The sequence below is a fragment of the Erythrolamprus reginae genome, unplaced genomic scaffold (assembly GCF_031021105.1).
Source record: "Erythrolamprus reginae isolate rEryReg1 unplaced genomic scaffold, rEryReg1.hap1 H_2, whole genome shotgun sequence".
Lineage (NCBI taxonomy): Eukaryota > Metazoa > Chordata > Lepidosauria > Squamata > Dipsadidae > Erythrolamprus > Erythrolamprus reginae.
In genome coordinates this window covers 985,898-1,007,435 of record NW_027248473.1, presented here as the reverse complement: position 1 = coordinate 1,007,435, position 21,538 = coordinate 985,898, and the positions used below count along the sequence as shown (strand labels likewise).

General features: G+C 41.9%; 1 protein-coding gene across 2 annotated transcripts in view; it reads right to left on the bottom strand.

Annotated features, from left to right (window-relative positions):
- LOC139155457 (rap guanine nucleotide exchange factor-like 1) overlaps positions 1–21,182 on the bottom strand; it is an 88,103-nt gene extending 66,921 nt beyond the window's left edge. For both annotated transcript variants that reach the window (XM_070730592.1, XM_070730593.1), the window contains exon 1: positions 20,471–21,182. In XM_070730592.1, coding sequence (XP_070586693.1) covers positions 20,471–20,888 — 418 coding nt within the window. In that variant the 5' untranslated portion in view covers positions 20,889–21,182. The remainder of the gene's footprint in view (positions 1–20,470) is intronic.
- Positions 21,183–21,538: the final 356 nt, after the last annotated feature.

The following is a 21,538-nucleotide window of genomic DNA, read 5'->3' as shown; positions in this document are numbered from 1 at the left end:
AGAAGAAAAGATATAAAAGTATAGGTGAACACATTTGAAAGGAAGAAAAGATAAATGAGATAAGGAGAGACAATTGGGCAGGGGACGGAAGGCACACTGGTGCACTTATGCACGCCCCTTACTGACCTCTAAGGAACCTGGAGAGGTCAATCGTGGATTGACCTAGGGCGTTTCATATGTATTCTAAATACAAGGCCACCAATAGCAGAATGCAGACCTTTCTTTTCCCCGTTGTTGAAAAATAAATGCCCCTGCGTGCAGCCCCCCCCCCTTTTTTTTGCAAATCCTGATAAAAAAGGAAGAAATCAAAGTAGTAACTTGACATATTCTCCCCATCAAGTGGAGACTCAGTTCTCTGAGCACCCAGAAATCTCTGTCCAGGCTCGACTTCTTACTCGTAGAATGATTCTTTGGTGGGAAAGGGCTATAATACCATAAAGGAGAATATTTGTAGCTCAGAGTTAAAATGAGAGGTCCTTGGTGCTCTCTGAGTTTGGTTATTTTCTTGCAGACATTTCATTAACCAAACTGGGCAACATCTTCATTAGCACTAATGATGTTACTCAGTTTGGGTAATGAATTATCTGCAAGAAAACAAGCAAGCTCAGCATCAAGGACCCCTCAAGAGCCATTGTGGAAAATAAGTGGAGAAGAGACAAGGTGGAGTTCTTTTCTTTCTTCAGTTATGCTAGGCCCGTGATGGCGAACCTATCGCACTTGAACAGTAGCCCCAGCTCAGATCCAGCACTGGCCAGTTGATTTGTGGTTTGTTGCAGAGGCTCTGGGGCGGGGCATTTTCGCCCTTTAGAGCAGTGGTCCCCAACGTTTTTTCCACCAGGGACCAGTTTCAGCAAGACAATTTTTCTATGGCCCAGTGGGGGTGGAAAGGGGTGTGGTTGGGGGCGGGATTAAGCATGGGGGTGCTGGTCCTCCCCGCCCCTCTTTCCCGCCATCGCCCTGTGGCCGGCAGAACCTGCCTCCCAAGCCCTCTTGCCCGGCGGGAGGCTAAGCGCTGGAGAGAGGGGGTCAGGCTGGCCCTCCTGCCTCCTCCCAGCCAAAAACGCAAAAGCGCACCGCGGCAGAAGCCAAAAGAGGCTTGAGCCTCTCGGTCTTTCCCGCCACTCTGTCCCATCCATCGTCCTGTGGCCGGCAGAACCTGCCTCCCGAGGCCTCTTGCCCGGCGGGAGGGGAAGCGCTGGAGGGAAGGGGCGGCGGCAGGAGGGCCGGCAGCTGCTGACTCCACGGACCGGTGCAACAAGCCCCGCGGCCCGGTACTGGTCTGCGGCCCGGTGGTTGGGGACCCCTGCTTTAGAGGGCCTCCATGGGGGTAGGGGAGGGCATTTTGGGGCTCCACAGGCTCCAGGAAAGCCTTGGGAGCTGGGGAGGGTAAAAAACGGGCCTAGCGGAAGTCTGGAAACAGTCCATTTCTGGACTCCAGAGGCTTCAGGGAGGCCTGCTAGGCCCAAAAATGGGGCACGGGGGGTGTTGGTGTGCGGAGAAGCAGGAGATCATGTGCGCATGTCTGGTGATGGGGCAGCATGGGGGTGTCGCACATACATGCATGTGCCAGGGAATTGAATGCCTGAGGGGCATTGAATTATGGGTGTGGACACGCATTTTCAGCAGCCAAGGAAAAAAAGGTTTGTTATTACTGTGCTAGGTCATCTTGGTTACAACTGCAGTGGAGACCAGATTTCCATTGTCGCATAAAATGGCTATTAAGTCAGTCACACAGATTTTATGAGCTTTTTTTGACCCCCTTTTTAAGTGAATCACATGGTTGTTAAGTGAACCCGGTTTCCCCCATTGACTTTGCTTGGGGGAATCTGGCTGGGAAAATCACAAATAAAGACCGCATGACCTTGGAATGCTGCACAATTAAAAATGCAAGCTGGTTGACAAGGGGTCAAATTTTCATCATATGACTGTGGGGATTCTATGACAGTCATAAGTGTGGGGCCAGTGGTAAGTAATTTTTTTTTCAGTGCCACTGTAACTTCAAGCAGTCATTAAAACAAATGGTTGCAAGTCAAGCTCTATGTGTATTATTAAGGCTTATGCTATATTTTACACACATTCATTGCTGCTTACCCAATTTGATATTCTCCAAGAGTGCTGGACATTTCTAGCCACTATAGGAGGTTGAAATTCCATAAACTGAAATCCCCAGTTTGTGTTTGGAGAACACAAACTGGGGAAAACTATTTTGCTATCTCAAAATGATGACAAAATGCCCCAGGTAATTTCAGTTGGAGAAGTTCCAAGGACATAAGCTACGTGACAGCTCCTATGTCATATCATTGTGCAAATGACATAAATTATTTCATTGGCAATGCAATTTGATTTGTGAGCTGCCACCATTGTTCCTCCACTCATCTGCACAGGCAGGAAAGAAGAGGAAAGGGGATGGGAGGATAGGGAAGTTTGCTTCTCTAGAACGGTATCATCCACTCTTGCTTTAAAATTGCTAGTGTGAATTACTAAAATTACTGTTCTAGCACTTGGCTTTATGTCTCTAAAGGAAATAGCTGTATCTGGAGAGTGAAGGGCACATCATTTTCCGCCATTTTCTTTCCCCCCACGTTGCTAGGGAAAGGACAAAACAATTCATTAGAAATCTGAACAGACCAATTCGAAACACCTTTTGGAATTAGTCCACAAGATGCTTTCTCTGCATTAAAAAAAAATACTGGGAGACTTTTCATGCATCATCAGGGTAATGTTCCATCCAATTTGGCTCTGACAGAATTAATGATTTGCTTTGTGTCCAGGCTTATCTGGAGCAAATGCATTTTTCTCATTATATTGAAATCAGAATTTCAAATATGTGAGCTCTTTGTTACTTAGCAGACTTGGAAGACAGAGACATCTGTGACTTGCTACACAAATATTCTCCCCATTGCCCCAAAGGATGGCAAGAGTAGGAGAGATCTTGAGTTTAACTTACATCAGATATAAATGTAAACTTTAAGGAATTGACACAAAATGGTTGTAGGAAATGGGTATGTCTAGTTTAATAAAAAGAAGGACCAAGGGAGACATGATATCAGTGTTCCAATATCTCAGGGGTTGCCCCAAAGAAGAAGGAGTCAACCTATTCTCCAAAGCACCTGAGAGTAGAACAAAAAGCAATGGGTGGAAACTAAATGTGAATGTGAAACAATGTGCAGCAGCAGCTAAAACAGTCAACACAATCCTAAGCTGCATCAACAGGGGAATACACTCCAAGACCAGGGAAGTCTTAATACCACTCTACTACGCCCTGGTCCGACCACACCTGGAGTACTGTATTCAGTTCTGGTCACCACACTTCAAAAGAGACATTGAAACTCTGGAGAAGGTGCAAAAAAGAGCAACCAAGATGATTAAGGGACTGAAAACCAAGACTTAGAAGAGAGACTGAGGAAACTGGGCATGAATAGCCTAGAGAAAAGGAGGGCCAGAGCGGACATGATAGCAGTCTACAAGTATACGAGGGGATGTCACAGAGAGGAGGGGATCACTTTATTCTCCAGGGCACCAGAGGGTCGGATGAGGAACAACGGCTGGAAACTGACCAAGGAGAGATTCAACATGGAGATAAGGAGGAACTTCCTGATGGTCAGAGCGATCAACCAATGGAACAACATACCAGCGGACGTTGTGAACTCCAACACTCTGGACATTTTTAAGAGAAGACTGAACTGCCACTTGACTGGTGTGCTATAGGGTTCCTGCTTGGGCAGGGGGTTGAACTTGATGGCCTTCATGATCTTTTTCAACTCTAACAATCAATCAATCAATCAATCAATCAATCAATAAATAAATAAATAAATAAATAAATAAATAAATAAATAAATAAGGAGAAAAGAAACTTAGAACTAAGGAGATATGTCCTGACAGTTAGAGCAAGAATGCTCCAACACTGGCAGTTTTTAAGAAGTTGGATAACTATTTGTCTGAAGTAGTGTAGGGCTTCCCGCTTAAGCAGGAGGTTGGACTAGAAGACCTCCAAGATCCCTTCCAACTCTGTTGTTGTTGTTGTTGTTGTTGTTGTTAATAATAATCCTAATTAAATTTAGGCCCGTTAGACTACTGCTGTGCAAAGAGTATAATTCGAACAAGTGCAGTAGCAAAAATTCCCATCCTTTTAAAAAAAGTAATCAATGTATGCCCAGGTTTCTGGACATATGCATAGAATGCATATTCCACAGCCCAGCTGCTGTTGCTGCATCTAAGCTTACCAAGGAGGGCAAAGCTGCTGTGAAATACCTATGACTTTAACACAGAAGTACTAATAGAAGAAGTGAAGTGAAGCCATAGGTAACTTTACCATGGGGCCATAGCTTGGGTATCTGCCTCGACATTTTCTACAGGAAGGAAAATGGGAAAAGCGTCTACTTCACTATTTTTCCTTGGTGGGAACTAAATTTGTTTGGAGCTGGGAGGACCAATCGCCCCCAAAACCACTTTTTTCTTTGCCCTAACTTTGCCTGCCCTCTATACAAAAACAACTCCTTTGCTGCCCATTCTCCAATCTCACAGAGACGTCAGTCTATGTTATCAGAGACCTGCTTGCCCTGCTTTTCCTTCATTCAAGAGAGGCAGAGGCCTCCTTTTCTTCCTCTTCTCTTACTGAAAATGGCAGGAAAGAACAAGGGGAGAAAGGTGGTAGAAAATGACTCTTTTGGTGCCAATGCTCTGATCTTGTGAAATAATCACTGCATAGAATTGGAGAACTGACTGCAAAAGATGTGTGGACCTTCTGCTGCCAGCATCTGGCATCAAAGCAAGTGTTCCCTACCCAACCTCTTTCCTTCCCCTGCTTCTGGCATGGAGAGTTCTATTCTGCTTTGTTGCCAAGGCAGTAGAGATTGGAAGTACTGGGAACATGTCTTTAAGCCGTGCATTTTCCTGCCATCTCCAGTTAGTTAGCGGCATTTTAGTTGTTCTGTAAAGAGACCTAATTTACAGATCAAGCTCTTAAACATTGTGGCTCTGTACAAAAATTACTCTATATCTTTTTTAAAAAAAATTGCAACCAGCAAGATAGTTTAAGTTATTTACTCCTAATTCTGATGTCCCGCATCAGTAGCGCAATTCAGACATTGCAAAACTGTGAGGGTGTCCTGTTGCTAGCTGATTTCAGGCAAATGATGCAAATATTTGTGCATTCAACAAAGATGAGTGCAAGAAGTTTGGGATCTTCATTGTGTTTGATTTCTCTGTCCAGCCTGGATGATTGATCCAGTATTATCAGATTTTAATCCCACGAGGCATCTGCTTGCATTCAGACAACTATCACAAATACCACTCCAGCCACCTCAATATTGGTTGAGAACAATGGAAGTTGGCAACTGAAGTATTTGTAGGTGGGAGTGACAGTTGGAGAAAGCTGAGATAAATTACTCCAGTGGTAGGTGTAAGGTCAGCAAGTACGTGATGAAGCTCCAGTGGAATCCTCAATCTGAATATTGTATTGGCAGTTCTGTGTTAGCAAAAACCTCAGAAGAGAAGGATTTGGGGTAGTGATTTCTGACAGTCTCAAAATGAGTGAACAGTGCAGTCAGGCAGTAGAGAAAGCAAGTAGAATGCTTGGCTGCATAGCTAGAGGTATAACAAGCAGGAAGAGGAAGATTGTGATCCCGCTGTATAGAGCGCTGGTGAGACCACATTTGGAATACTGTGTTCAGTTCTGGAGACCTCACTTACAAAAAGATATTGACAAAATTGAATGGGTCCAAAGACAGGCTACAAAAATGGTGGAAGGTCTTAAGCATAAAACGTATCAGGAAAGACTGAATGAACTCAATCTGTATAGTCTGGAGGACAGAAGGGAAAGGGGGGACAGGATTGAAACATTTAAACATGTTAAAGGGTTAAATAAGGTTCAGGAGTGAAGTGTTTTTAATAGGAAAGTGAACACAAGAACAAGGGGGCACAATCTGAGATTAGATGGGGGAAAGGTCAGAAGCAATGTGAGAAAATATTATTTTACTGATAGAGTAGCAGATGCCTGGAACAAACTTCCAACAGACGTGGTTGGTAAATCCACCGTAACTGAATTTAGACATGCCTGGGATAAACATATATCCATCCTAAGATAAAATACAGAAAATAGTATAAGGGCAGACTAGATGGATCATGAGGTCTTTTTCTGCCATCAATCTTCTATGTTTCTGTGTTTCACCATAAGGTAGCTAAAGTTTTCATTGAACAAAATATTGCGGACTTAAAAGTAAGATTTGAAAAAAGAGAGTGAAGTAGCTTCATTAACGCAGAGGGAGAATTTATACCAGATAGTGGACATAAATTTGGGAAAAGGAAACTAATTCATGGTAGCTTGTACAGTAACAGAGAAGCAGGTTCTTATCTGATGACAAGGGGAAATTGTAATTTGGAGACAAGAAGGGAAATTTACCAAGGCTGGCATTGTTTAAAGAATAAAAAATAGGTAACCATTGCAGATTTAACTTGCAGATGCACAAAAACACACACACACACCAGTCTGTGGAAAAACCTTTCTCCATGGAACAGGTCCCTGATGCCCAAAAGGTTGGGGTCACTATTTTAAAAGATGCACTATGAAAGATAGGCATACAACATCTAGTTCTGCAACAGCTGTGTTCTCCAAATTCATCACACAATTTTTAAATTGGCTGAATTGCCATATTGTGGGGAGACAAAGAATAGAGAGAGCAGGAGGTAAGAAAAGGGGAGAAAGATCAAGTTTGCATAACAGAATACTATAAACTAAAATAGGCTGGATAATGTACGGTTCAATGATTTGTAGGCTAACAGCTGTTGTCTTAATACGCTATACAAACCAGGCCTGCAAAAAACTTGTTGACCGCCAAATGGTAGTAAAGTGAAATACAAAATTGATTCTGCTATATTTTTGCAACCTACATCTGGGAGTCCATGGACAGTGGGGTAATTAAACATGGGGATGCAGAGTTATTTTTTCTTGATCTAAGATTTAGCATGTTGCACAGCGATAGAGGGACATGTCACAGAATGTAGAAAGGAGGTGGATCCCTTGGAGGGAGGGGCTGCATTCCAGTGGAGTAAGAAACAACTCAGCCTCAGATATTATGATATACAGTATTGTCACCCCACTACAAAAAGGACATTGAAACTCTAGAGAAAGCACAGAAAAGAGCAACTAAAATGATAAAGGGACTGGAAACTGAGACATATGAAGAGAGGTTGTTAGAACTGGGCATGGATAATTTAGCCAAAAGGGGACATGATAGCAGTATACAGATATTTGAGGGGTTGCCACAGAGAGGAGGGGGTCACACTATTTTTCATGGCACCAGGGCCAGACCAGGAGCAACGGATGGAAACTGACCAAGGAGAGATTCAACCTGGAAATAAGGAAGAACTTTCTGATGGTGAGAGCGATCAACCAATGGAACAGCCTGCCAGCAGAGGTTGTGAATTCCCCATCACTTGACACATTCAAAATAAAGTTGGACTGCCATCTGGTTGGGGTAGTATAGTGTTTCCTGCTTGAGCAGGGGGTTGGACGTGATGACCAGCAAGGTCTCTTTCAACTCTAATACTGAATGAATGAATGAATGAATGAATGAATGAATGAATAAATGAATGAATGAATGAATAAATAAATAAATAAATATTATGTCTGAGAGAAGGAGGCTAAGGACAGTATAGTCCTAACAGTTCACGGAGTATATTGTATAAGCATATTATTATACTATTATATCATAATGCTGAGTCTGGCAGCTTATAGGTGTGAAACAATAAAACTCAGCTTTGATGAATTACCTTGTGGCATTTTTGTTTGGGGGCCTGATAGCATTCCAGAAAAAAAGGAGTAAAGAGCGATACAGTGATACAGGGCTCCAGAGTGCGAAAGGGTCTTCTTGCCCAGAGTCCTCCCATCTCTGAAAGCACCACTGATCTAGAAGTAGGATTGATCCATTGAATAACCTCCGGAAAACACTTCAAAGAACTTTCAGTTCTTTGTGCTAGTTGATAAGCACTTCGGTTGGCCAAAATGCTGTTGGTAGAAGCAACTTTGACTTGATCCAGCAAAGATATTGTTACCTTTCCATTCTATCAAAGAGGGGACATAACTCGGCATTTCTTTCATCACATCAGTTGTAAATTTCTGGCAGAGGAGAAAGCAACGGAGCCTGAAAAACCTTGACTTTAGCAGAAAGACCCAGTTTGGATGTCAAGCTCAGATCAAAGCAATTCTAACATGCTTTGTAGGGGGGGGGGGGAATTTTATACCAGGGGCAGCCACAGAGGTGATAGGGAGGGGGATTAAAAAACATCCCTGGTACAATGGGGAACCATATACTGCAGCTGGGGTGGTCCCGCAATTAGTGATGTGCACAACAATAGAAAAAGAAAGCAAATCTCTTTGGCTCCCAGTTTTTCCCAGGCAGGGCATGCCTGTGCAAATATTTCAGTCAGCCATCAAGAGCATACAGGCCTTGCATTTCTTTTCTTTTTTTTCTTTTTTTTTTCAGGGGAGGGGGGAGGATAACACACACATATAATTATATCCTAAGGGAGAGAGCAACATAAAAAGAGACTGTGTCTCCAGTGGTTGGAGTGGGAAGCCGAAAACTGGAATCACTGGATTCACATGAACTGACAGCAAATGCTATGGGAGCTCTAGATGAGCATTACAAAGGCAATAATCGTGGAGAAGAACAAAGAGGCATGAGAAAGAGGTAATTTTCACCAGGAAAGGATGCTGTTAGGCATGGCTTAGTTTCTAAAAAGAAAATTGCTGCAGTTCAAGCCTGTGAACCCCAGACACGCCAGCCCCTGCCATTTCTTAAATAAAAAAAAAATTCACAAGGTAAGCGGGGGTTATATTATGATCAGAAAAGCCATCTGTACTAGTTTAGTTATTATGTTTTTTTTAATTACACCCCAATAATGCAGTGTAACTAGCTGCATCTACACCATTCAGTACCATTATAATTTCAAACATTTGTTTAAAAAAATGGTTGTAAGTCAAGCACTGCCTGCGTTTCACACTCGGCTGGTTGCAGAATTACAGGTTGGACTAGCTTTCAATAGGGTTGACTAACAATTTAGAGTGCTGGCAGCTTTTCTAAGCTCTGATCCACAGAATAGAAAGACAAATTGTAATGCATTACTAAACAAGCAGTGCAAACAGATTTGTTCAGCATGGAGCCATCTCCACCCCCACCCTCATTTTTCCATCTTGTTACATGTAGAATCTGTGTGTTTCACAGAATGTCTGTGTTCAACCCAAGCACAGGGGCATATCCAATGTGAGAACCTACACCAGGGATGGCGAACCTTTTTTTACTCGTGTGCCGAAAGAGCATGCATGTGTACTACCGCACATGCGTGAGTGCCCACAGCCATAATTCAATGCCTGGGGAGAACGAAAACAGCTTCCTCCATGCCCCGGAGGCCATCTGGAGGCCGGAAAAGGTCTGTTTCCCAACTGCTGGTGGGCCCAGTAGGCTCGTGTTTCACCCTCCCCGGGCTCCAAAGGCTTTCCTGGAGCTGGGGGAGGGTAAAAACGCCCTCCCCTACCCCTTGGAGGCTCTCTGGAAGCCAAAAACGCCCTCCCAGAGCCTCTGTGCAAGCCAAAAATCAGCTGGCCGGCATACACATGCACGTAGGAGCTGAGGTAGGGCAAGGGCTCATGTGCCAGTAGATATGGCTCCGTGTGCCCCCTAGGTTCGCCATCACTGACCTAAACCAGGTATGGTGAACCTTTTTGGCACCGAGTGCCAAAGAAATTGCATGGAAATGTTGCACTGCACATGCGTTCATTGGGACTGTGCTCCAGAAAAGTCAAACTTACGGATTCTAGCGCACCTGTGTCCTTGATGATTATCTCGCCGGCATGCGTGCGCACATCATTTTTTGGCACTGCCGGGTGCACAAAGGACAGCTGATCATCACACACGCCTACACACCAGAAACCCGGAAGACAAACAGGCAAGGCGGCGTGTGCCAGGCGACATGTTAATGTTAACTGCTCCAAACTTGACTGTAAAAAATATGACTTTAACAATTGAGTTGTCGAAGTGTGGAACTCATTACCGGACTCAGTAGTGTCAACCCCTAACCCCCAACATTTTTCCCTTAGACTATCCATGATTGACCTCTCCAGGTTCCCAAGAGGTCAGTAAGGGGCATACATAAGTGCACCAGTGTGCCTTTCGTCCCCTGTCCAATTGTCTCTCCTTTATCTCATATATCTTTTCTTCCTTTCATGTATCTTCTCCTCTATTTTTATATCTTTTCTTCTATCCTTTTCTTTATATATATTACTACATGTTTATTCTCTTCAATATGTATTGTGTATTGGACAAATAAATAAATAAAATAAATAAAAAGGCATGGTTTTGTGTGCCACTTTGGCCACACATGCCATAGGTTCGCCATCATGGACAATAGGGCTAGGGCAGGGGTGGGCTACTGCTCAGACCCGGGGGGGGGGGAGGGGACACACAGTGGGTAGCAAAAATGGAGCTCCACCCCAGAGCACCCAATTTGCACTGAAAGATGTTGAAAGAAAATGCAGGGCGTCCTGCATAAGCCAGGTCCACAGTGCAGTAGTAAAAATTTTGGTAGCTCTTCACTGGGCTAGGGGCAAAAAAGACCCCTTCCCTATGGAGAGAATTATCTAGAATTCTATCACGGGTTAGAAAATGTCCTGATTTGAGTCATCTCACTCATACCAACACTAATACAAGTTATGAGAACCCTGGGCAAAAACGGAAAGTACAATTTTTTCACACATTTCTGTCCTAACACCACAATTAATTGCCAGTTGCTCCACAAAGGAAATAAAGATAGACTTGCTTCAATACAAAATATTAGTTCTTTGGTTCTCAGCTTGATTTAAACTTGTCAAAAACAAGTTTCTATTTCTCAAGGTAGCTGTGATAACAATTTACAAGCCTCAAAAGTGTCTGTGAACATTCAGAAGTTCTCAAATACATATTTAGTATATGCATTCTGCCACACTCTTTAGGGGCAAAAAAAGAACACCATTAGAGATTATTTCCTTCAAATTTTAGGTTATATATTGGATTATGGGTTATAATATTTGGTTTTCATTTAGCATGCTGTGTGAATCCAGCCTCTTCAAACCATGTTCACATGATATACTTAGCCAAATATTTGTTTTATCCCATCATAAGATGCACTTTAGCTAAGATTTAAATTTTACTAGGTTACTCCAATCTGAAACTGACATCATTCGATTTACACAAGTCTAGCTATATTACAAATTTCCATTTATTACAAATCTCAGACTGTACTACGTATCACAAATCCAGCAACACAGTGAACTTTAAATCTTGTTTAAAATGCAGCGGTGTGTGTGTGCGTGTAAAATGAACTGAGCTCCCCATTGAACAATCTTCCCAATTTTATTGTGTAAATACCATAAATATCTGTTAATAAAGAACTGGAAAAGCATAACAGAAATAGAATAGTGTATCCTACAAAAATTGTGGTGGGCTGTTGTGTGTTTCCCTAGATAGAATAGATAAAAAGATTAACTAATTCCATGAATTTTTATTTTTCTAAAAATTAGATTATGAAATCCCGGTCACAGAATGTCATACATGAAGAGTAAATATAATGCAAACTGGCCTCTACAAAGCAAACAGATGTATTAAGTAACTGAACTAAGCAAACTCAGTCATATTATTTCTCACGGACAAATATAGCATGCAGTCAAATTTAAAGGGGGGTTATCCACTTAGCTAACCACAGTGCTAATACAACTTGTGCTAGTATGTTTGTGGTCAACCAAACACACTGAATTAAAGTCATTCAAATAATGGAAACCACTTGAGTGAATGAGCAGCATAAATCAACCAGCATAAACAGAATTTTCATATCAACTAGTGGCAACTTAAATACCTGAGGTTTTTTTCCCCTTTTCAGACAATTTACACTTCAATTGACATTTACTGACTAGTTTTAGGTATTATGTTAAGACAAAAACTTCACATTGTAATGTAAGCCCAGCCCGCTGAATAGTTAGAGGGGTATACATTTGTACACTGTCTAAACTATGGTGGTAGTAACCCACCGCTGGTTCGCGCTATGTTAAGCTGACACTCATAGTTCACAAATGAGAATTGTTAGAATAAATAATAGTCACATATGCAAAAGAGGGAGGACATGTCAAAAATCCGTGAAATGGTAGGTGGTCATGTGACCAAGCCCCACCCACTTTGTACATGTGAGCAGTATCAATGCGGATACAAAAGCAGTGGGCAGGCACTGGATTACAGTGCCACATCTGCCACCTTTCAAATGGATAGCCACTGAAAATTACTGAGTGAAATTGGGCCAGTCACTCTTTCTCCAACCAACCTACATCATAGGGCAGTGATGGCAAAACTATTTTTCTTCGGGTGCCAAAAGAGCATGGGCATGTGCTATTGCGCATGTGTGAGTGCCCGCACCCATAATTCAATGCCAAGGGGGGCGAAAACAGCCTCTGCCCTCCCCTCCCGCCGGAGGCCCTGGAGAGACCAGAAGCAGCCTGTTTCCCAATTTCTGATGGGCCCAGAAGGCTCATGTTTCACCCTCCCCAGGCTCCAAAGGCTTCCCTGGAGCCAGGGGAGGGTAAAAATGCCCTCCCTCACCCTCCAGAGGCTCTCTGGAAGACAAAACCGCCCTTCCAGAGCCTCTGTGCAAGCCAAAAATCAGCTGGCTGGCACACACGTGCACATTGGAGCTGAGCTAGGGCAATAGCTCACGTGCCAGCAGACATGGCTCCGCGTGCCACCTGTGGCACCTGTGCCATAGGTTCGCCATCACTGTCATAAAGTGTGATAAATGGGTTTCTCGTGTAGGTTGCCTTGAACACCTAGAGGAAAGGTGTTAAATCTAACTAAGAAATAGGGTGGCAGTGGTAAATTCTATCCCACAAAAAACTTTACTGGTATCTGCAACAATTGCCTCTTCCAAGGTGTGCCCAATATGTCTATGGGGTTTGACATCCATGACATGGCATGCCCACATTTTTTCCATCAAGATGCCAAGGGAACTCTTACCTGAAACACTCGTAACTCAAGAAGAAAGGTTTTACAAATTCCAAATTGCTCAGTGAACTCTGGGGTGGGGGGTGTACTTCCAATTACATCTAGAAATTTAGCCATTACATGAAAAGGATGAATGCATGAATATGTCAAATTAACCCTCCCCCATTCATTTAGCATGGGCCTTTCTTGATCATATTTTGTTTTCTACCTAAAATTGGCCCTGGACTGGCGTTATAGATTAACAAAGAGTCCAGGAACTCAGGGCTATGCAATCTGTTTTGCTATCATGCAATATTTTAAACCAAAGTCCATTTTTGTAAAGCACCTTGATAAAGTTTGCGCCTACCTGTTTTTGTGCTCAACAGAAGCTAAAGGAAGGTTTTAATCAAGTCCCCATTAATCTGATTCATATTCCCTCAATGGCCTATTTTTAAACCAAGATCTACCACAAGTTTCAAATTATGCTGGAAACAATACATACATTAAATATTTTAAAAGGAAGGAGACACAGTACTAGATCTCACAGATGCTGACTAGCTTTTGCCTTCTTTTTATCCACAAATGTTTATGATTTATTAGGACAAGCGACTGACAACATGAGGGCATTTTGCGCATGCTAAGAGATATGTGTTATTCTATTTTATAAGGATATATTGTACATATTATTACTGACCATACATTATTGTAAGGAACAGTTCTTCATTTTTTTAAAAAACTGGCATATTACATATATGTTTTTTAATATTAGATTTGTTCTACTATAATATTGTTTTTATTATTGTTGTGAGCCGCCCCGAGTCTTCAGAGACGGGCGGCATACAAATCTAATAAATTATTATTATTATTATTATTATTATTATTATTATTATTATTTAATTTTAACTACAGTATTTGCTTTCTTTGTTTTGTTCTTAAATTTTCCTTTATAAAGCAAAACTATAAACACAAACAATTATTATATTTTTATTTGTATGAACCTCTTCAGATTTGCCTCTTTATTCTGGTTTGTCCTTTATTCCCCTCCAAGAAAATAGATCCCCCCCCCTAAGAAAACATTATAATTATTATGCTAACCTGGGGATAAATCAAGCTGTGATGATAATTGTCTGTCAGTGGGTTGGTTGATCAAAACATACATAATACTTCTGCTTTTTGTTTTGCTACAAAATCTACTTTATGAGGTGAGCTGAGCTGGGCTGAACTGAGAGAGAGAATGACTTCCTTAAAGTCACCCAGCACCTTGCATGCCTAAGAAGGCCTAGAATTCAAGTTTATGCTTTCTAGACCAGCACCTTCACCACAACACTAAACTGGTTCTTAACATATATTGAATTGCAAATACCATCACCCGCCCCCCAACCAGCATAATACAAGTAAATTGCCTTGAGATAATAAACTGCAATGTAGAAAAACAATGCAATAGATAATCATACAATTTGACATACCGTTATATACTCTAACGAAATCAACGAATGTAGAGGTAGAAAATCTATTCTCCATCAGAGGCTAAGATGGACATAGATTTTCTCACCTCCTGAAGCATGTTTTACTGGGAATATGTTCCTTTTCAGAAAAATTGGATAAGCTCTGAGCTTTTGAAATCTCTTGTGGTTCTTCAGTAGAACTGCCAGATCCAGTAATCAAACGCAGTGCAAAATTGTAGTCATTTAACCGTAAAATTAGCACTGAATTACTAGAGATCAGAAATTCTAATACGGATTCACACACCAAAACACATTAAATGCTCTCCCCATTTGGACCATACAATATTATTTGCAAAAAGATGAACTTGTAAAATTGGGATGGATAACACTAATTTTGCTCAGAGAGCTACAATTAATGAAAACATCACTAAAATATTACTTTCAGGATTTACAATTGTAATTGTGTCTAGCCACTGAAAATGGCTTCTCAGTGGATATTTGGCCTATAAGTTGTGCTTTACCCAGACCTCAGAGGTGTCAGTGGCACAAATTAGGGCTGAAGACCAAGACCAATGTAAAGAAGAATTAGGGTTTGAATTACACACATTAAAAAAGTAAAGAGCCTTGTACACACTACTCTTGAATTTTTTTAACCATATCTGTAGACCGTCATTACTTGAAGGAAGACCTTTTTTATATACCTAGTTTGATGAAAAGTTTCAAAATTTTCAAATATGACATGATACAGTGTTTTTCAAACTTGGCAATTTTAATATATGTGAACCTGAAAGTTGCCAAATTTGAAAAATACTGGCATAATACAAAAGATTCTTCCTTTTTTCCTAAGGACTTTGAAAAGTAAAACATACATAAATGATGGCTGACTATCCAAAGCCACTTTGTCCATAACTCCAGCATGTAAAAATTATAAAATTGACCGTATTGACTAAATTATCTACATTAAATATTTTATTACCATACAAACATAGACGAGGAAACCAAGTACAGTGATACCTTGTCTTACAAACTTAATTGGTTCCGGGACGAGGTTCTTAAGGTGAAAAGTTTGTAAGACGAAACAATGTTTCCCATAGGAATAAATGGAAAAGCGATTAATGCATGCAAGCCCAAAATTCACCCCTTTTGCCAGCTGAAGCGCCCATTTTTGCACTGCTGAGATTCCCCCGAGGCTCCCCTCCATAGGAAACCCCACCTCCGGACTTCTGCGTTTTTGTGATGCTGCAGGGGAATCCCAGCATCGCAAAAACGAGCGCTTCGCTCGCAACGGAAGTCCGGAGGTGGAGTTTCCCAGTTTTGCAGCATCGCAAAAACACCGAAGTGTTCAAAACCACACCTACGGACCTCTGTGTTTTTGCGATGCTGCGATTTCACTGAGGCTCCCCTCGCTGGGAAACCCCACCTCCGGACTTCCATTGCCAGCGAAAAAACGGGTGCTTCGCTGGCAACAGAAGTCCGGAGGCGGGACATCCCAGCAGCGGCGGTGGGTTTGTAAGGTGAAAATAGTTTGCAAGAAGAGGCAAAAATATCTTAAACTCCGGGTTTGTATCTCGAAAAGTTTGTATGATGAGGCGTTTGTAAGACGAGGTATCACTGTATTGTTTTAGCTTAATTAATTTCACATCAGAAGATAATACTTTATGATAGCACCATTCCTCATTCATTTTTAGGAGGCATCAAAGGAACTACAGGTTAAGATAATAATTGAGCTCAAAATTATTTTGCTAAATGAGAAATGCATTGTGACATTTGCCTCATTTTATGACTCTTTCCTCACATTTGTTATGTGAATCACTACAGTTCTTAAATTAGTCCCATACTTGTTAAGTAAATGTTAAGAGAGCATCTGAATCTAAATCATGTGACCATGGGAATGTTGCAATAGTCATAAGTATGAAAAATGGTCATAAGTCACTTTATTCAATGCCATTGTAACTTTGAATGGTCACTGTGAACTTCTGTAAGCCAAGCACTGCCTGTAGTATGATTCAATACCATTTAGACCCGCAGACAATAGCAAACAATTAAATATAACATTGAAATTACCAAATGGTCACTACTTGCTCCCTCGGGAGTTGGGCAGCATACAAATTCGAATTTGAATAAATGAATTTATGATCATTTCCATACCATTGGGAAAAATAGTAAATAAATTGGAATGAAATAAAACAATTATATTGTTATAAGTATTATGACAGATCCAAGAGATCTGGTATGGACAAATTAATGAATTAAATATCTAACTTGCATCCTATTTCAGTCTTATATCACTGAACTGATTGATTGATTGATTGATTGATTGATTGATTAATTGCTGATTATTTAAGATTCATCAATTGATGATAATTTAGTGTTGTTTAATGAAAAAATAATATATAATCAGATTTCTGAGAAAAATTCTGAACTTTGACTATTTTGCTACACAAATACAGTACTAGATATATTCAAGTGTTTCTAGTATGATCCTTTCAGATACATTGGAATTTCAATTTCCAGAATTCCACCAAAATGACTGAATATTCTGACAATTGCAGATCGCCAAATACCTGAGAGATACAGTATTAGTTGGGAGGAAAAATGCTTTAAAGCATGTGGCAGTGGACTGTCCCCTGGATATCTGGGTTACTCATGGATTGAAAGTTATCAACAGGATTGACTTGAAGATACAGGCTGAGAAGCCCTGAACTTCGGGGGGGGGGGGGGGAGAGTTTCTCATGGAGAAGCATGATTGAAATTATGAATACAGTAAGACCTCACCTACCGCTGGTGTTACGTTCCAGACCCAGCCGCAATAGGTGAAATCCGCGATGGGGAATTTATCGACTGATAGTACTTATTTAAGTATTTATATTGTAATTGTTTGGTAAGTTTTCGTTGTTTTAAGTGTTTATAAACCCTTCCCACACAGTATTTATTTTAGATACAGTATTTAAATACAGTATTCACAATTTTAGATTTTTTTTTTAAAAAAAACCTGCCGATCGAGTTCCACGGGCTGTTTAAATCTGCCGATCGACTTCCTCAGAAACCCGCGAACCAGCGAAGATCCGCGAATCATTTTTCTCATTAATATTTCTTGAAAACCCGCAATGAAGTGAAGCCGCAGTAGGTGAAGCGCGGTATAGCGAGGGACTACTGTAATCATTTTTCGCAACTATCAATGAACTTTCCTTTACAGATCCTTTTTTGCATTCCTACATGTTCAAAATAGTATTTAAGCCCACAGAGCAAGACAGGGAAGGAGGCACAAAAGTCGGTGTTGATTTAATGCTTGTATTGATAGTACTAAAGTCTTTGCGAGGGTATTCAGGTCTTCCCCCAGAAACAGACTCCACCTCTACTTTCAAGTGCTGACTTGAAATAAAAGCACTTTCCCATACAACTTATTATTGAACTATATACAAGGAAGTAAATCGACTGCAAGCTTTTTTTGAAAATATATTAATAAGTCGAGATAGTCCTCGACTTAAAACAGTTCATTTCGTGACTGTTTGAATGGCACTGGAAAAAGGGACTGAGGACCATTTTTCACACTTAACTGTGGCAGCATCCCTATGGTCACATGATCAATATTCAGGCACTTGGCCATTGACTCATATTTATGACAGTTGCAATATCCGGGGTCAGGTGATTCCCCTTTTGCAGCCTTCTGACAAAGACAATGGGAAAGCCAGATTCACTTAACAACTATGTTGCTAACTTAACAAATGTACAGTAATGATTCACTTAACAACTGTGGCAAGAAAAATCGTAAAATGGGCCAAACTCACTTAACGAATGTTTCATTTAACAGTGTAAAATGAAACAACCTAACATGAAAATTTTGGTCTCATTTGTGGTTGTAACTCGAGGACTACCTGCACATTTAAGTTAGAAATCCTTTTCAGTTTTAATTCCACAATATAATTTTCATTACAAACAGTGATTTATAATGTATGATTCAACATGTCTGAACCCACTTAGCTGCCTTTTATTCAACAAATTACAAGGAAATTGTGGTTTAATAAAAGGGGTGAGCGTACTAATTGAGAGATATGTACTGTATTTGAAAAACAAAGTAGTGGTTTTTGTACTACTTTAATCTGTAATTTTTTTGATCTCATTGCATATATCATTATATTTCACTTCATTTATTCATTAGATTTATATCCTGCCTTTCATATAACTGTGTATCTTTAGATGGTTGCTTATCTAGCACTGACCACTATGTGTGAATGAACCATTAAAGATATAGTTCAAAGAAGTTTTCATCATTCTGGGATTTTTTTTGATGCAGTCAGTTTCCACATTCAGTTAATAGCTATGAAGGGCAAAGCAATCACCTAGTATTTAAGCAGGTATGAACCAGCCTGGTTTGTATTCCTGCTCCAAAACAGACTCCTACCCATCCCCACTACCCCTGTTGATCCCAGGGATGTCTACAGAGATTTTTTTTTTTTAAGTCAAGATGGAAACCACACCTGTGCAACCAAAGGCTTGCCTCTTTTTGGGGAGTATCACACCACAGCTCTTCATTTATCAAACCACAACTGAAATAATATTGCAAATGTACAAACTCTTACTAATTTAAAGTTTGTATTAGTCATCCATTTACATGTTCTCAATCGGTTGACAGCCTGGGAAAAAAAATTCCCTAAACTTAGGATCTCTCACCTTCCATATGGAATTTTCTGATTGACGATCGGTTAAATAATATCTACGTCTGGCATGTAACCAATCAAGTCACTCCCTCTGTCTACCACGTTTTTAGAGGTTGTTGAACAGAGAACTACTAGAAATGGTTTTCAATCTACAAAAAAGTGATTATTTATATGGCACATTTTCTGGGGAGTTCAAAGTCCCTCCCACATCTTCCAACAATTATTCTTACAAAGCTGCAAGACAAATCACAGGATCTTTGCTTCTACAGAAACCATAGTATAACTGAAACAGAAGCATATTTTACACTCTGCCACAGAGCTGAGATTCAAAGTGCATGCCTTTGATTTAGAGCTGACACTTGACATCTTCCAATATCTCATACAAAGCCAGACTTTTTCACAGCCAGGCACGTAATGAGATGTGTTCTGTTGAGGGTGCTGAGGGAAGTGATGGGCTTTGTATACCAATATATTCAATGCACACAGATTAGCCAAGGATGGATTCAGCATTTGAAAGTGATTGCTGCCACAGCCCCAAACTGATTTCTCTCTTTAAAACCCTTATTGCTCACTTTCATCTTGTTACATGCAGAAGGGATTAAAAAGTTTGGTTTTCTTTTCCCTTCAGAGTTTCGTGGAAGGTTGGTCTGAACTCATCCTCTGGTCTAGGCAGTCCACCCCAAGAGCAAGCAAGCAAACAATCTTTTTAGCTCCAACAATATAACGATGGTTACCCTGTGATAAGTATACCTCTCCCCTATTTAGAGCCAGCATTAGAAAAATGCTACCTGTATGGTGCTTCCTATGTTTGCCACCATCTAGGCATGAACAAGGTGAAGGTGAAGGTGGGAGGCACCTTCTTTCTCTTCCTAATCTGTTCTTCTGCTATTCCCACTATCCAGATTCCGTTCCCCAAACCTATTCTTCCCAATAGCATTAAGAAAGGGAGGAGCAAGCCTCCAGGAAAAAACATGACCTTGAAATCAAAGCTTTGAAAGGGCTAGATTTAATTCAAGGAAGGGCACGCTGCAATTATTAAAGACAAAGCACTTTGCACATCATCATCATCATCATCATCATTATTATTAATTATTATTATTTATTAGATTTGTATGTCGCCCCTCTCCACAGGCTCCACATACACAGTGGCAATCCTTGAGATTCCGAATTATTTCCTGCATACAATTAAAGGAAGCTGATCTAAGACTCCCACCATGACCACCACCCCCAACCCTGCCCATAACCTTTTAATCTCCTCTGCTCTTGCAGGATCAGTAGCCCCTCCTCCCCATCTTGCAACTATTGTCCCCACCCCCATCCTGGAAGCAGACACAACCTTCACCCCAAGTGCCACCCGTGGCTCCCTTACCGGCTCCACAGCCATGTCCATGAGGGGCCGTCGGATCCCCTCCCAGCCTTTCCAGCACCCTCTCCACTAAGCGGTCAGGGCTTTCCGGCTCTGCCAGCGGAACCCAGCAGCAAGTAGGCACCGACTCGGGACTGAGCTGGGTTTCGCCACCTCCGCCACCTCCTGGGGAAAGCTCCTCCGACGAGAAGGATGTTGGGGAGCGCAGGGAGGAATCGGGGGGCCGCAGCTCCAGCCAGCGGCCATCGCCCGTGGGTTCCGTGCCTCCTTCCGTCAGATCTTCAGGTGGCTCCTTAAGAAATCCAGGCAGGAGGATTTTGGAGACGCTTTGCCTGCGAGATAACTGGCCCCCAGAGCCGGGGACAGCCCGGGCGGCCAAGTGAGAGCCCTGCTTCTTCAGAAATTTCTCCAAAGGCTTCATCCCACCGGCCACTGCGGGGGCACCCACGGGCGCAGCAGGGCCCCAGGACGAGGGTTGATCCAATGCGCCCTTCTCAACCTAGGCCAAAATGAGAGATCAGGGGTGCCCACTTTGCGTGCTGGAGGGAGGTAACGGGAAGATGCGTGGTCAAACAGTCATGGCTATACCCGGTATTGGCGAAGGGACAAGAACTGGGAACGAAACGGGAGGCGTAGCTTTAGACAATTTTACTGGAAAAGAGATTAAGGAGCAGAAATAAATCCCAGTTTTGCGGGCTTGCTTCTCACAACGGGAGCAGTTCGAGGGGCCCCTGGTGGACCTGGTCTGTCTGACCCCCGAGCTAAACGAAGAAGTAGGAAGGGAGGAGTCTTCTCTTCTCTTGAGAGCTGGCTAATCTCTTTGCCAGGATTCTCCCCCGCCGCCGCCGCCGCTTCGGTCCTTAGCGCAGAGAGGCGTGCGCCCTCAACCGATTAGGGTTTTCCCGGAGTCGATGAGGGAAGCTCCGTTTGCAAGCCGGATCTCCCCGCCGCCGCTGCCACACTGCAGCCCCGTCTCCCTCGCCTTTCCCACTCGGGGCGTCTTGTACGCTCTCTATTCGCCAGGCTGTTGCTGCTGCAGGCGGGATCCTCCTTTATGGATGCTCATGACAG